This window comes from Giraffa tippelskirchi, chromosome 8 (assembly GCF_054371585.1).
Source record: "Giraffa tippelskirchi isolate mGirTip1 chromosome 8, T2T-mGirTip1v1.2.pri, whole genome shotgun sequence".
Lineage (NCBI taxonomy): Eukaryota > Metazoa > Chordata > Mammalia > Artiodactyla > Giraffidae > Giraffa > Giraffa tippelskirchi.
In genome coordinates this window covers 162,417,515-162,433,282 of record NC_137282.1, presented here as the reverse complement: position 1 = coordinate 162,433,282, position 15,768 = coordinate 162,417,515, and the positions used below count along the sequence as shown (strand labels likewise).

Sequence of the window (15,768 nt, the reverse complement as noted above, 5' to 3'; positions counted from 1 at the left end):
CGGCCTGACAAGTACGCTTGTCGGAAGTCACAGCCGACCGTACGGAACAAGCATTCATCTTTTCCGCAACCTTAGAACACCTGGTGAACGGGCGAGCCCCGGGTCAGACGGCCCCTCACCTCAGGAGGACCGCCCCACTCCTGGCCATCTCCTCTGGCCTGCCGGCGGACAGGTTCGTGAAGTTGGTCAGGTCGTTCCCGCTGCAGTAGTAGTCCCCGCTGCCTGCGAACACAAGCCCCGGGCACGCGCTCACTCACCCCGCCGCTCCCGGGCGCCTCTGGGCGCCTAGCTCAGCGCCGAGCTCTGTGAGCGCACCGGGAACCCGCAGGGCTTCCTGCCCTCCTGACGGGATTGGTTGGGTCTGGATGCGCCCAGAGAGGCACCATCACAAAATAATAGACGCCTGCAGTTTGTTTGTCTCAGTCCAAGACAGATAAGTTAGAAGAGAAAGCAGAATTCAGGGAATCTATATACATGAATTAGAAAGGCAAGTCTAATCGACATAATCATAACTCTACACCTTAACAATCAAGAGTGAACTTACTTTTAATTCTTAAAATTTTTAAAAAATTTAAACATTGATTCTTATTACTTGGCCAGGCCATGTGGCGTATGGGAGCTTAGTTTCCCTGACCAGGGATCAAATCTGTGTCCTTTGCATTGGGAGCAGGGAGTGACTGGACCACCAGTGATGTCCCTGAAGTTAGTTTTTAAGTGTTTCTGGATGATATAAAAAAAAAAATGGCCATTTTTTGCTTCTTAATCTTCAAGGTAGAGATTTCAATATACATCTAGTATACATGAAATTTTAACAGGTTCTAAAACAACTTAGAAAAACTGATCATCTCTGATTTTAAGCTAGGAATTGATAACAGAAATGCAAAACAAACAAAAATCCTTTCTGAAAACTGAAGAACCTATTATTACAACGCTTAGATAAAAAGAATAAGAAACCAAAAGTGAAGGGTATGTATGCTAAGTCACGTCCGACTCTTTGTGACCCTTTGGACTGTAGCCCACCAGGCTCCTCTGTCTATGGAGAGTCTCCAGGCAGGAATACTGGAGTGGGTTGCCATGCCCTCCTCCAGGGGATCTTCCCGATCCAAGGATTGAACCCGCATCTCTCCTGTCTCCTGCATGGGCAGGCAGATTCTTTACCACTAGCGCCACCTGGGAAGCCCATAGAATGAGCACTACTTACCAGAACTTAATCTTTCAGTTCTCTTACTTGTAAAATACTAGTAATAATGGGGCCTAATCTCATAGGGTTATTGCAAGAAAGCTTAGAAGAGTTAAGAATTAAGAAAGCTGCCAAACAAATTTAAATGCTTAGACCAGTGCTTGGCAAACAAAAGTATGATATAAGCATTAGCTGTTATGACCAGTTATTATGCAACTCAGCAGTTTCACCTACAACATGGATATTTCTGCACCTTTGCTGACAGATGTATGTCTGAGGATATTCCTTGCAGCATGATTTTAATAGCAAAAGACTAAGTACAATCTACCTGTTCACTGACAGAAGAAAGATGAAATAAATTATGACGTCCTGAAACTTTCATACTTTGCAGTCCTGCAGAGGAAAACTTTGATGTGCAGGTGCTGACTGAGAGCAAATTTTCAGGACATGCAGTTAGGAGAGAAAGGTGGGTATAGTATGTATGTATTGCGTGCTTTTCTGTTTACAGAAGGAGGGGTGGGGAGAATCATACACACACACACACGGGCAGTTTCTAGAAGGCTCAAGAAAAGCTGAGGTTTTTTAGGACGCAGGACGGGGGTTTTTAGTTTAGTTATATGGCATTTCATAGTCTTAAAGCGTTCTTCTCCTGTACCCAGCCAATGCTGCCTCTGGACTGTTCCTGTTTTCCTCCTTCTCCTGGGCATACACGTGGGATGCAGGGCACCTTCGCGTCTTCCCCGCTACCCCCTTTCTCATTAGCTGTTAGGTATCTTTCTCCTCACCTCTCTCTCTTTTTTTACTAAAGTGCTCTGATATCTCTATATAATATTATATATTTTACAAATTTCAATGAAAATTAAATTCACTCCTGGGAATTCCCTGGTGGTCCAGTGGTTAGGACTCTGTACTTTCACGGCCAAGGACGGGAGTTCAGTTCCTGATTGGGGAACTAAGATCCCACAAACCGCGTGGTGCAGCCAAAAATAACATAAATAAAATAAAATGACTCCTGCTTCTGCCACATCAACACACGTAGTAGCTCCCATCTCCCAAGTGCCTGTGCGAGCCCTGCCCTGCGCTGCCTAATGTCCCCATCTTGACCACTCTGCGGGGTTAGGAAGACACTGTCCTCTCCATTTAGGAAGCAGAATTCACCCACAAGTAGTAAGAAGTGAAGCTGGGATTTAAACTCAAGTTGATCTGGGTCCAGAACCTTAGCCTTCACCGCTACATACATGCAAAGCCCCTACCAAGTTCAATCATCAAGTTCTCATCAGCCCAGGCCCACCAGCATCCATGTTTTCCAATTATTATCACAGTGCTGATATAATTGCTAATGTTTTATTTCTTAAACATTTTTCTATATGGTTAGTCTCTACAGTTACACTTTTTAATGCTTTTGCAATACATAGTCTACAAGATGTTCTATTATTTGGTTTATTATGGTTATTTAGAGTATTTAGAATGTTTTGGGAGATTCCTGTGTCAAAGTATGTGAACATTTTACATATTGTCAAATGCTGTCTTTTTAAAAGGTACCTAACACTTTTTAAAGTCATTTATGCTGTCAGCAATAGGCATTTATTCTACCATGACCTTGTCAAAATTCAGTATAGTACGAAATTTTGCTAATTCAGATAAGCATTAATATAAAATGGTATCTCATCATTTTTATTTGTGTTCTTATTAATCTGGTTGCATTTTCCTTGTTTCTTTGATGCCAAGACTTTCTCATACAAACTGTCTATTCATTTTACTCACCAATTTATCTAACAGGTTTAGCGCTTTTCTTACCAAATTGTACCTGCTTTTTACATGATAAAGATATCAATCCTATCTCTCACCATATTGTTTATGTATTTAAGAATTAGGGTATCTCAGCACTAGAAAAGATGATAGAGCTTATTTACTCAATTCCTTTTCTAGGAGAATATCCTCCCCCGCCCCCAAAGAGAAATTTAATTAAGAAATCCAAGGAAATGTCTTACCTGTTAAAACAGTTATGGCTGACTCATCCTTGCCTGCAGACTCAAGCACAGCCATGATGTCACGATACATCTGCATGAAAGAGGGCAGAGGAGGAAAGGGGAAAACTGAAGATGACCACCCCCACCCAGTGGGTCCTCTCCACGTCAGTCTGCAAGCCCGCTCTCTGCAAAGTGCCAAACGCTTACCTTGGCTATATTTACAGAACCAGAAAGGATGCTGACACACTACGGTTTTTGAGTGAAACAGGAAGACAAGCGGGACGGACTCCTGGGGCAGACGGGGTTACCTGAATGGTGAGCGCGTTTTTTTTGGTCGGACGGTTCAACCTGATGGTGGTGATGCCGTCTTCGGAGGTCACCACCAGGCTGTCGCTTTCTGGGTGCCTCCTATCTGCTGCAGGTGTCTCTGGGCTGGGGGACCCAGAGGAAGCACTCAGACTGGACACCAAGTCCACATAGTTCTGTCGGGCAGCTTCCTAAAGAGAGATGATGATTTCAGCCCACAGTTAACAAACAAGCATTTTGAGAAACTTCCTGTCCTAATAAGTACACCTGGCAATGAAGCAAGAATAGAGGTCCTGGTTGGATATAGGGACCTCTATCCCCAGAAGGCTCATCTTTCTGTCTTAATAGGGAGAAACACCCACCTCCCTTAGGAGCAGTCAGTGAAATAAAAGCAGGATGGGAAGTCCATGTACCTTGGACAGACTGCCAAGAGCATTCCATGCATCCCATTTGGCCTTATTGATAAAGTCCAGCATACCTGGTTTGGGCATGTTACAAGGTCCTTCAGTGGCCTATGAAAGGAGAGGGGCAATTACTGGTCAAACGCACATGCAAACTGGAGCCTTAGACAGTTGAGATCTATAAAATGCACACTGGCATGATTGTGCCTTCCCCTCCAGGGTAGTTTCACAAGGTACAGAGACTGATCTGAACTTTCCTCTCCCTTGCCCTCTCTTTGATGCTGCTGCTAAAGATGTACAAACAGAAGAAAAAAGACTGGAGAGCCAAAATATGCTATTATGGGTTATCAGTCCCTAAAATAAGTTATAACTGCCTGCGTATGAACATAACGCAAGATCAGGGTTTGGGGAAATGCTTTCAAAAAACTAATCATTCGTTAGGTTTATATAATGATGGTTCAAGCAAATAATCTTCAAAGGTAACTAGCCAACAAACATTTAGAAAACACAGTATATCCTGAAAGCTCATTCAAAGGTACCAACCCCCACCAATTCCTCCCAAACCTGTCGTGGTGGGTGTCCAGAAAGTGAGCAAGAGCTGCACCTGGAGGGAGGCAGGGGTCGGGGAGGGCGGGTGGGTACCAGAGCCACCGGCCCTTAAGACACTTAATTGAAGGACATGCGGGGTTGGGGGTGGGGGGGAGGTGCAGTGAGTGTTTTGAGATTAAAAAAATATATGCACTATTCTTTTCAGAAATGGCAACTTAAAACTCCATTTAATAACCATGCCTTTTGATTTTCATAATACAACTAGCTAAAAGAGAAGAGAAGAGAGAGGCTTTGAAAGACAAAGACAGTAAAGGAGGCTGAGATGGTCCAAAGAAAAAGACTTATTTCTCAAGAGTTAGCCATTGGGGGATGCTAGAGGCAACACGGGCCATAAGACTGCCCCCGGCTTCTGACACAGGGCTGTGAGACTAGGGGCCCCTGGAGGCACTCTCTGACTCGGGCAGTGACCTGGAGGATGGCTCACAAGACACATTCTCCTACTCTCCGTTATGAGTCACTGCGGGGAAAAGACACGGACTCAGATCAGCAAGGCAGGAGCACAGGGGTGGAGTCTGGGAGAGGTGAGTGTGACCCCCCACACCGGCCACTGCAGAGTCAGGACTGTGTACTCTCCCAGTCCCCGAACTGATGTGTGACACACACACAGAGTCCCGCTCACCAGGGAAGCTCATCCAAGCCGCCTCGGTGTTCAGAGTTTTCCCTGGGGCCCCACCGCTTCTGAGTGACTCTCTGTAACTGCAGCCTCCACTCCAGACCCCAGTCACGACCTGCGCGGCCAGTCCCCTCTAAATCCCATCATTAGACTCTCCAGGCGAACAAAGACAGTCTATCACGCTTGGCATTGCAAGGGCTTAGAAATTACCTCCCAGAAGCCAAGGGCGAGGGTCAGACCTCTGTGGGGCAAGGTTAAATTCTTTAATATACACACTAGTATCAAAGTAAGAGGGGCTCATAGGGATCACAGGAAGGAAAAAAGAGAGGACACAGGAGCCCAGAGGGTCTGACTTTCTGGATAGTTTTCAGACACTGTAACTGAAAACTCAAGTTTAAAAATGTTTTTATAAAAATTTTCGAATATCTATAAGAGTAGAATATTACAATCAACTCCCAATATTCAGCCCCCCAATTCAATTAACTCTCAGTTTTGCTATATTTGCTTCAACCATCCTTTTCTGTTTTGCTTAATTTTGTTAGAGAATGGCAAACCATTCTCTAACACCATTTTTCACTGCATGTACTTAGTATGCACTCCTAAAAAAAAAAAAAATCAACTTTTCTTATATAACCAGGATGCTATTAAGAATAGTTCCTAGGTGTCATCTAATACTCAATCCCTATTGAAATTTCCCCAGTTGTCTCAAGGCCACTCTGACGGCTGACTGTTGGTTGTTGCTCTGGTTGTTGTATCTTTTAAGTCTCTTTTACTCGGAGTGATCCTAAGGAGTTGCTATTTGCCTTAATAGGACTCTGAAATCTAATCTAATAAACTCTCACACATACACTCTTTAGAGGAAAGGCGGCAAGCACTCAGGCTGCCTTTTCAGAGCAACAGGCAGCAAGTCCATCTGAGGACTGTGTGCTCAGGACGCTCCTCCAACCCCTGAGGCGCTTACCTGCTTGTAGAGTGCGTAGAGCTTCAGCTTCACTTCATTGCCCGGATCCTCCTTCAGGAGTTTCACCTGGTTCACTGCATGGGTAAAGTCATCCTGGCGGGTTTGCATGGCGGGGCCACCCATGTGCAGCTGAAGAGCTGGGAAATGAGGGACCTGCAGGGGGCTGCAAACCGGGAAAGGGGTTCCTAGCTGTTTCCAACTCCTCCGCGCCAAAGTGTTACGATTCTCCAGCAATGTTTTCCTTGCACTTGCCCCAGCCACCTGGCTGCAAATGGTCAGTGGTTTCCAAACCGGTCCCCAGATAAGAAATCCAGACAGAAGCTAACTTCGGTAACGAAGGCCCTCAGAGATAAAAGCAGCCAGAAGCCGAGGAGCTGCTGTCAGAAGCAGGAAGTAAATGAGTCCTGGGAGGAGGCGCAGGGGGACAGGGTCTGAGAGCTGCCAAGCCTCTTGCGCAACTGAAGTTGTTTTAACCCACTTGATGATGGCAAAGAGCAAAAAAGTTGTCTTATGAGGGACTTCCCTGGTGGTCCCATGGCTAAGATGCTGTGCTCCCAATGTAGGGAGCCTGGGTCTGATTCTAGTCAGGGAACTAGATCCCACATGCTGGAAGACCTGGTACAGCTAAAAAAAAACAAAACAAAACCGATGAAGCAACTACACGGAAGGGACATTCAGACTGTAAATGCCCAGAGTTTGTGGGGATGATCTGAGAGTTTCAGCCTGGGTAAAGCTCCCCTCTGCTGCTCTAAATAACTCTCCAAGACCTTGGAGCACTAGTTCCTGCCGTGGTGAAGGGGACTCTTATCAGCAGTGGTAAAAGCTAATCGGGGGCACCACGGAATCCGCCTGTCTGGCAACCCCAGCAAACTGCTCCATCATTGAGAGACTTTTATTTTGAAGCTGGCAGCTGGACATTATCTCTTGGAAAGTGAAAGTCAGTCATGTCTGACTCTTTGCGACCCCATGGACTATAGAGTCCATGGAATTCTTCACGCCAGAATACTGGAGTGGGTAGCCTTTCCCTTTTCCAGGGGTCTTCCCAACCCAGGGATTGAACCCAGGTCTTCTGCATTGTAGGCGGATTCTTTTACCAGCTGAGCCAGCCACAAGGGAAGCCCAGCTCTTGGATGGCAAAGTCAAAACTCTTTCCTGGCTTATTAAGAGACACTGTCCTGTACACTTCTGGCTTGTGAAATGATTATAATTCCCGCCATGAAGCCATGTCAAATAAAACACTGACAAGACAGTCTCAATCTCTGAGCATAATAGCAACCCACTCCAGTATTCTTGCCCAGAGAATCCCACGGACAGAGGAGCCTAGAGGGGCCACGATCAAGAGTCGGACCTGACCGAGCGCACGCACACCCCACAGACGAGACAAGGACGCCGAGACCACGGGGGTAAGGCGCACAGGCAGGAGTCGGCGCCCCAAGATCCAGAAACAGCCGCTGCGGTTGACCCTGCGTCCCTCCAGAACGAAGTTTCCTTACTGACTGCGTGAGTCGTCCTTCTGCCCAAAATTCCGTCCCCTTTCTTGTCCCCGACCTCAATCCTTGGCGAACTGAGTACTACGCAACCAGTCAGATGACTGAAACTGCTGCTGCCGATACTATCGTTCTTGTACTAAAACAGCCCCCGAAACGTGCAAACTCGGGCTATTTCTCCAGAGCAGGATGAGCCCATAGACCTCCAAGCCACGGACCACCTGGCCAGAGAGTCATAAACCAGAGACATCCAATGATTACTGTCACCAGCTTCTCTGCTCTCCCCCCTCCCCCCACCAAAAACACCCCTGAGGGGGTTTCTGCAGCTTCTTCTCCCATGCCCTTGGTATCCTGCAATAAATCCTTACTTTGCTGCCAGCTCCTGCTGCTGGAACTTGGTCTTCTGCTCCAAGGGCACAAGAGCCTTTTGCTCTGTGATTAGTCACTGATTAACCAAGTATAAACTTTTATCAGGTCAATGCCTAACTCTCTGTTCAGCAAACATGTGCGTCCCAGCACACACACAGATGACAGGAGGGGAGAAGGAGGTAAGTTTTCAGAAGGAAAGCTGGTTGGTGTTGCAGAGAGCACTTCTTTCTTAAGGGAGGCAGAGGAACTTCCTGGGGGAATCTACTTGGCCTGGAGGCTAGGCTGTGAAGCTCACGGAGCAGATGTGCTCAGTCCTCACCTCCAGAAGTCCAAGGAGCCAGCAGCAGAGTGCGGACAGCAAGCGTGGCCAGGTAAGTCCTTTTTAAGCACACACTGTAAGCAGAGGGGAGGGAAAGCATCACAGCACAGCGGTGAGGTCACAAACAATGGATGTTCACGGCAATGGCCTTGAGTGATACAGTTAATAGCATCCAAGATGATTAAAATAAGTTAGGAAAACCCAAACATAACAAATGTATCACCTCCTCTGCAATAATGTAACTTTCAAAGAGTGAGTCCAAACTTTGAATTAATGCCATTCAGTAAAATTAGCCTTCTGGTTTTATATTAGGCTTCCCTGGTGCCTCAGTGGTAAAGAATCTGCCTGCAATGCGGGAGACCCAGGTTCGATCCCTGGGCCGGGAAGATCCCCTGGAGGAGGAAATGGCAACCCACTCCAGTATTCTTGCCTGTAGAATCCAAGGACAGAGGAGCCTGGAGGGCTATAATCCATTGAGTCACGAAAGACTTAGCGACTAAAAGACAAGTTTTATATTAAATAACTGAATTATTTCCCCCCCCCTAAAAAGGAAAAACTCTGAATCCTACACGAATCTGGCAGCTGGCAAGTTTCAAGCAGAAAACGAAAGGAAAATTTTAAATGTCCATAAAGGCCGAAATGTGCGATTTTTTTTCCACAAAATACGATGCAAACGTATTTATTTTAAAATCGAGTTTTAAAAACAATTACAAAGCACGACCGTTTAATAAATAAAACGGGAACGTCCCTCTCCACGAAGGCGGCCGGCGCGTCCCGCGGTCTCCCCGTCGCCTGTGCGCCCTGGGTCCGGCCCCAAGCGGCCCGCCGCGCGCCCCGCCAGGGTCACCCGGGGGACGTCCGCGAAGCACCTGGGTCACCCCCCGGACCGCGGGGCGCTCCTCCGGCGGGCCCGACCCGGCAGGCCGCGCACACGGCGCCCCACACGCCCGGCGCAGCGCCCCCGAGCCCGGCGGCGGCCGGCGGGGCGGGCCCCGGCTCGGAGGGCCAGACCTCGGGCTCCGAGGACGGCGAGCGCGAGGCGGACGCCTGACGTCCCGCTCCCCGGCCGGCCCGGGCGGTCGGCGGCGGCAGGAGCCGGAGACAGGCAGCGCGCTCCCGCAAGGACGCGGCGGCCAAGGGCGGCCCTGGGCCCGGGCTCAGCACGTACCTGCGGAGAAGCCTGGAGCACCAGCGCCTGGCGAGCCGGCCTGCACACCATGCCATGGCCGCCCGCCCGAGGACAGAGGACAAGGGCGGGACTGCCGGGCAGGGCGCCGGGCCGGAGGCCATAGGCAGAAGCGGGGCCGGGGGCGGGGCCGGGGCCGGGGGCGGGGCCGGGGCGGGGGGGACGAGGAGGGGCTTAACGCGATGTAGTTAGTTCATTTCAGTCGCTCAGTCATGTCCGACTCTCTGTGACCCCATGAACCGCAGCACGCCAGGCCTCCCTGTCCATCACCAACTCCCGGACTTTACTCAAACTCATGTCCATCTAGTCGGTGATGCCATCCAACCATCTCATCCTCTGTCGTCCCCTTCTCCTCCTGCCTTCAATCTTTCCCAGCATCAGGGTCTTTTCCAATGAGTCAGCTCTTCACATCAGGTGGCCAAAAAAGGATTGGAGTTCCAGCTTCAGCATCAGTCCTTCCAGTGAACATCCAGGACTGATCTCCTTTAGGATGGACTGGTTGGATCTCCTTGCAGTCCAAGGGCCTCTCAAGAGTCTTCTCCAACACCACAGTTCAAAAGCATCAATTCTTTGGCGCTCAGCTTTCTTCACCGTACAACTCTCACATCCATACATGACTGTTGGAAAAACAATAGCCTTGACTAGACGGACCTTTGTTGGCAAAGTAATGTCTCTGCTTTTTAATATGCTATCTAGGTTGGTCATAACTTTTCTTCCAAGGAGTAAGCATCTTTTTATTTCATGGCTGCAATCACCATCTGCAGTGATTTTGGAGCCCCCAAAAATAAAGTCTGACCCTGTTTCCACTGTTTGCCCATCTATTTCCCATGACGTGATGGGACCAGATGCCATGATCTTAGTTTTCTGAACGTTGAGCTTTAAGCCAACTTTTTCACTCTCTTCTTTCACTTTCATCAAGAGGCTCTTTAGTTCTTCTTCACTTTCTGCCATAAGCGTGGTGTCATCTGCATATCTGAGGTTATTGATATTTCTCCCAGCAATCTTGATTCCAGCTTGTGTTTCTTCCAGCCCAGCGTTTCTCATGATGTACTCTGCATGTAAGTTAAATAAGCAGGGTGACAATATACAGCCTTGATGTACTCCTTTTCCTATTTGGAACCAATCTGTTGTTCCATGTCCAGTTCTAACTGTTGCTTCCTGACCTGCATACAGGTTTCTCAAGAGACAGGTCAGGTGGTCTGGTATTCCCATCTCTTTCAGAATTCTCCACAGTTTATTGTGATCCACACAGTCAAAGGCTTTGGCATAGTCAATAAAGCAGAAATAGATGTTTTTCTGGAACTCTCTTGCTTTTTTGATGATCCATTAATTTGATCTCTGGTTCCTCTGCCTTTTCTAAAACCAGCTTGAACATCTGGAAGTTCACGGTTCACGTATTGCTGAAGCCTGGCTTGGAGAATTTTGAGCATTACTTTACTAGCATGTGAGATGAGTGCAACTGTGCGGTAGTTTGAGCATTCTTTGGTATTGCCTTTCTTTGGGATTGGAATGAAAACTGACCTTTTCCAGTCCTATGGCCACTGATGAGTTTTCCAAATTTGCTGGCATATTGAGTGCAGCACTTTCACAGCATCATCTTTCAGGATTTGAAATAGCTCAACTGGAATTCCATCACCTCCACTAGCTTTGTTCGTGTGATGCTTTCTAAGGCCCACTTGACTTCACATTCCAGGATGTCTGGCTCTGGGTGAGTGATCACACCATCGTGATTATCTGGGTTGTGAAGATCTTTTTTGTACAGTTCTTCTGTGTATTCTTGCCACCTCTCTTAATATCTTCTGCTTCTGTTAGGTCCATACCATTTCTGTCCTTTATCGAGCCCATCTTTGCATGAAATGTTCCCTTGGTATCTCTAATTTTCTTGAAGAGATCTCTAGTCTTTCCCAATCTGTTGTTTTCCTCTATTTCTTTGCATTGATCACTGAGGAAGGCTTTCTTATCTCTCCTTGCTATTCTTTGGAACTCTGCATTCAGATGGGAATATCTTTCTTTTTCTCCTTTGCTTTTTGCTTCTCTTATTTTCCCAGCTATTTGTAAGGCCTCCTCAGAAAGCCATTTTGCTCTTTTGCATTTCTTTTCAATGGGGATGGTCTTGATCCCTGTCTCCTGTACAATGTCAGGAACCTCTGTCCATAGTTCATCAGGCACTCAGTCTGTCAGATCTAGTCCCTTAAATCTATTTGTCACTTCCACTGTATAATCATAAGGGATTTGATTTAGGTCATACCTGAAGAGATCAATCCTGGGTGTTCATTGGAAGGTCTGATGTTGAAGCTGAAACTCCAATACTTTGGCCACCTCATGCGAAGGGTTGACTCATTGGAAAAGACCCTAATGCTGGGTAGGATTGGGGGCGGGAGGAGAAGGGGACGACAGAGGATGAGATGGTTGGATGGTATCACCGACTCGATGGACATGGGTCTGGGTAGACTCCGGGAGTTGGTGATGGACAGAGAGGCCTGGCGGGCTGCAATTCATGGGGTCGCAGAGAGTCAGACACGACTGAGCGACTGAACTGAACTGAACTGAACTGAACTGAATGGTCTAGTGGTTTTCCCTACTTTCTTCAATTTAAGTCTGAATTTGGCAATAAGCAGTTCATGATCCGGGCCACAGTCTGCTCCCGGTCTTGTTTTTGCTGACTGTATAGAGCGTCTCCATCTTTGGCTGCAAAGAATATAATCAATCTGATTTCGGTGTTGACCATCTGTTGATGTCCATGTGTAGAATCTTCTCTTGTGTTGTTGGAAGAGGGTGTTTGCTATGACCAGGGCATTTTCTTGGCAAAACTCTATTAGCCTTTGCCCTGCTTCATTCTGTACTCCAAGGCCAAATTTGCCTGTTACTCCAAGTGTTTCCTGACTTCCTACTTTTGCATTCCAGTCCCCTGTAATGAAAAGGACATCTTTTTTGGGTGTTAGTTCTAAAAGCTCTTGTAGGTCTTCATAGAACCGTTCAAGTTCAGCTTCTTCAGTGTTACTGGTCGGGGCATAGACTTGGATTACCGTGGTATTGAATGATTTGCCTTGGAAACGAACAGGGATTATTCTGTCGTTTTTGAGATTGCATCCAAGTACTGCATTTCGGACTCTTTTGTTGACCATGATGGCTACTCCATTTCTTCTGAGGGATTCCTGCTCACAGGAGTAGATATAATGGTCATCTGAGTTAAATTCACCCATTCTAGTCCATCTTAGTTCGCTGATTCCTAGAATGTCGACGTTCACTCTTGCCATCTCCTGTTTGACCACTTCCAATTTGCCATGGACCTAACATTCCAGGTTCCTATGCAATATTGCTCTTTACAGCATCGGACTTTGTTTCTCTCACCAGTCACATCCACAGCTGGGTATTGTTTTTGCTTTGGCTCCATTCCATCATTCTTCCCGGAGGTATTTCTCCACTGATCTCCAGTAGCATATTGGGCACCTACCGACCTAGGGAGTTCATCTTTCAGTGTCCTATCTTTTTGCCTTTTCATACTGTTCATGGGGTTCTCAAGGCAAGAATACTGAAGTAGGTTGCCATGCCCTTCTCCAGTGGACCACATTCTATCTTGTCTTTACAAGGATTATGTAACAATAATGTATCCTGCCTGAGGACAGTCTCTGGATTAAACTTTCTGGCTGATTCTGTTATCTTAAAATGTAAATTATGGGAGTATGTCTGTCTTTACAAGGATTATAACAATAATGTATCCTGCCTGAGGACAGTCTCTGGATTAAACTTTCTGGCTGATTCTGTTATCTTAAAATGTAAATTATGGGAGTATGTCTGTCTTTACAAGGATTATAACAATAATGTATCCTGCCTGAAGGACAGTCTCTGGATTAAACCTTCTGGCTAATCCTGTTATCTTAGAGTATATAACTCCACTGCTAACACTAGCAAGGGGGTACTCTTTCTGCCCCCTTCGGACGCCTATGTCAGAAGCTTTCTCTATCCCTTTTATACTTTAATAAACTCTATTGCACAAAAGCTCTGAGCGATCAAGCCTCGTCTCTGGCCCCGGATTGAATTCCTCTCCTCCAGAGGCCAAGAATCCCGGCCGTCTTTTCGTGATTCAGCAAACAACCTTTCATCCCCAGACTGATAGGCTCTACACAAACAACGCTGCAGTTCTTTCCATTCATTAAGAAGCAAAGTCCCTTTTTCTGGGTCCAACCAGTGACAGTGCTTATGAATTGCCTGAAATAATTCCTGAAAATTCTGTTCTCTCACTTTCACTCCAGAGCTACGTAGTAAGGTTTTTAGAAGCACAGTATAGTCAGCATGCTTAGAAGGAGCCTGCCCCGCTGTGTCCCTGACTGACAAATCCCCGGGGGTGTACTCACCACGTCCTTTCACTGTCCTCGGATCTCTCTGCTGGAATTCCCCGCGCCTTCTGGCGCTGTCAAAAGAGAGCCTCGAAAGCTACCTGCACCCTCAGGTCCCTGATCGGGTGTCAAATGTCAGGACCAGCCCAACAACGAACCGACCCCAGGGAGCGGTGCTGCAGAAGAGTAAAGAGAAAGAAGACTCAGAAATAACGTGGGGATCAGGGGACGATACCATCCATAGGCAAAAGCCCAGATCCTAATCCTCCCATGCCTATTATTGTGAACATCGACTTCCTTGTTCATGCTCTAGAGGTATCTGTTCTTTACAGTCTCAAATCAGGGATAAAGATATACAATGCACAGTCCTCAGTGTCAAACCTTCAGGCCTTTCATGAGTTTGTTTAGCCTTTTGGCTAGTGACGCCCTTTCTCAGCAACTCCCTCAAGGCTCTAGTTAGGGAACAGTCACTAATGGTTTTCCATCAGTCACCCAGCCCTTTGCCTGGGGGTAATGAGAAAGTCATCCTTATTTTTCAAAGAAGCCCCGTTAATTATAATACAGGCCTGTGCATAGCACATTCCCTTCGTTTACCCTGCCGTGTTCTTGAGTGACATGTGGCCTGGCTGGAGATGCTCGCCTCCTGGAGCAGGTCTGCGCTGGGCACTGGGGGTAGAGGGAGAGCAGAGAGCCTGCAGGTGGGTGGCCACGGCCGCTCGGCTCCCTCCTCCTCGCTTTCTGCTCCAGAAAGTGGCAGGTTCCAGAAACCATGCAGATCTGGGGCAAGGAGGCACTGACTTCAGGTCCTAGGGATGGAAAATTTAGACCACAAGGGGCTCCCCAGGTGGCGCTCGTGGTAAAGAACCCACCTGCCATTGCAGGAGATGTTAGAGCCCTGGGTTCAATCCCTGGGTCGAGAAGATCCCCTGGAGGAGGAAATGGCAACCCACTCCAGGATTCTTGCCTGGAGAATCCCATGGACAGAGGAGCCTGGCGGGCTACAGTCCATGGGGTTGCAAAGAGTCGGACATGACTGAAGCGACTTAGCCTGCACACACACGCTGAAGAGTGTCAGGGTTCTCTAGAGAAGCAGGACCGGCAGGATGTGTGTGTGCACAGAGAGCAGGTCTAAGGAAGTGGCTCCTGTGACTGTGAAGCTTTGCAAGCCCGACATTCACAGGGCGGGCTGCAAGCTGGAGGCCTAGGAAAGTGTGTCAGTCTGATGCAGGGGCGGTCATGGGCAGGAGTCCTTCTTGTTCTGGGGACGTATTCGGGCTTTCACCTGATCTGATGAGGCCCACCCACATTATGGAGGGCAATCTGCTTTACTCAAAGTCTACTGATTTCAGTGCTAATCTTATCCAAAAAACTCCTACACAGAAACATCCAGAATAACGTTTGACCACACATCTGGACACCACAGCTCAGCCATGCTGACAGATAAAATTAGCTGTCACAGCCAGCACCAGGAAGCACTCAGAACGTGTGTTCAGCGGTCACTGATTGGACAGTTGTGGGCCTTCAGCTCAAGAGTCACTGGCCATTAATCAGGAGCAGGCCGCCCTCTGAAGCCAGGGCAGCAGGAAGACTGCCCTCACCCGTGCCTGTGTGCTTCACAGCAGCTACAGCACAGGGACACCATCACAGTACATCTCCCAGGACAGGCTCCACCATGGCTTCCAGGAGATGGCCCACAGGAATGCATGTGTCCATGAACGTGAGGACATGGGGAATGGCCTCTGGGTCCAAGGCGGGAGAACAGCAGGGCAGGAGGCAGGACCTGAGGGGGTGTCCAGCCTTCCCGCTGGCTGTGTGCTCCCAGACTGCCCTGGGTCAAGGCCTGCGGTGGTCATGAGATGAGCCCGGTTCATTGAGCAAACCTGGCTCTATATCAGGTGATGTTTGCAGCAATTCGCTCTTTATGCAGCTATTTCGCCAACTCTCTGCAGTGTGCTTAGCGATGTAATATATACACGTGGGTGAATATAGATACACTGATTGAATTGAAACTAAAATGAATTATGCATAAA

The 15,768-nt window shown here is 47.8% G+C and overlaps 2 protein-coding genes across 39 annotated transcripts in view; one reads left to right on the top strand and one right to left on the bottom strand.

Annotated features, from left to right (window-relative positions):
* Window positions 1–9,457, bottom strand: part of ECI2 (enoyl-CoA delta isomerase 2) — an 18,586-nt gene extending 9,129 nt beyond the window's left edge. For 2 of the 4 annotated variants that reach the window (XR_014062980.1, XM_081523259.1), the window contains exons 1-6: window positions 9,384–9,457; window positions 6,041–6,203; window positions 3,870–3,968; window positions 3,459–3,647; window positions 3,172–3,241; window positions 120–222 (exon numbers count right to left, since the gene is read on the bottom strand). Coding sequence is in view for 3 of the 4 variants with exons in the window: in XM_081523259.1 (XP_081379385.1) it covers window positions 120–222; window positions 3,172–3,241; window positions 3,459–3,647; window positions 3,870–3,968; window positions 6,041–6,203; window positions 9,384–9,439 (680 nt within the window). In the remaining variant the exon portion in view is untranslated. Of the gene's footprint in view, window positions 1–119; window positions 223–3,171; window positions 3,242–3,458; window positions 3,648–3,869; window positions 3,969–6,040; window positions 6,204–8,215; window positions 8,290–9,383 lie in introns of all 4 variants that reach the window. The other 2 variants (XM_081523257.1, XM_081523260.1) reach the window with 2 other exon arrangements.
* LOC145518568 (testis expressed protein 56-like) overlaps window positions 1–15,768 on the top strand; it is a 27,965-nt gene extending 12,197 nt beyond the window's left edge. For 4 of the 35 annotated variants that reach the window (XM_081523287.1, XM_081523290.1, XM_081523263.1 and 1 more), the window contains 2 exons: window positions 1,572–1,646; window positions 3,110–3,891. The gene's annotated coding sequence lies outside the window, so the exon portion shown is untranslated. Of the gene's footprint in view, window positions 1–1,445; window positions 1,647–3,109; window positions 3,892–8,130; window positions 8,268–8,765; window positions 8,975–15,118 lie in introns of those variants that run through there. The other 31 variants (XM_081523282.1, XM_081523297.1, XM_081523266.1 and 28 more) reach the window with 14 other exon arrangements.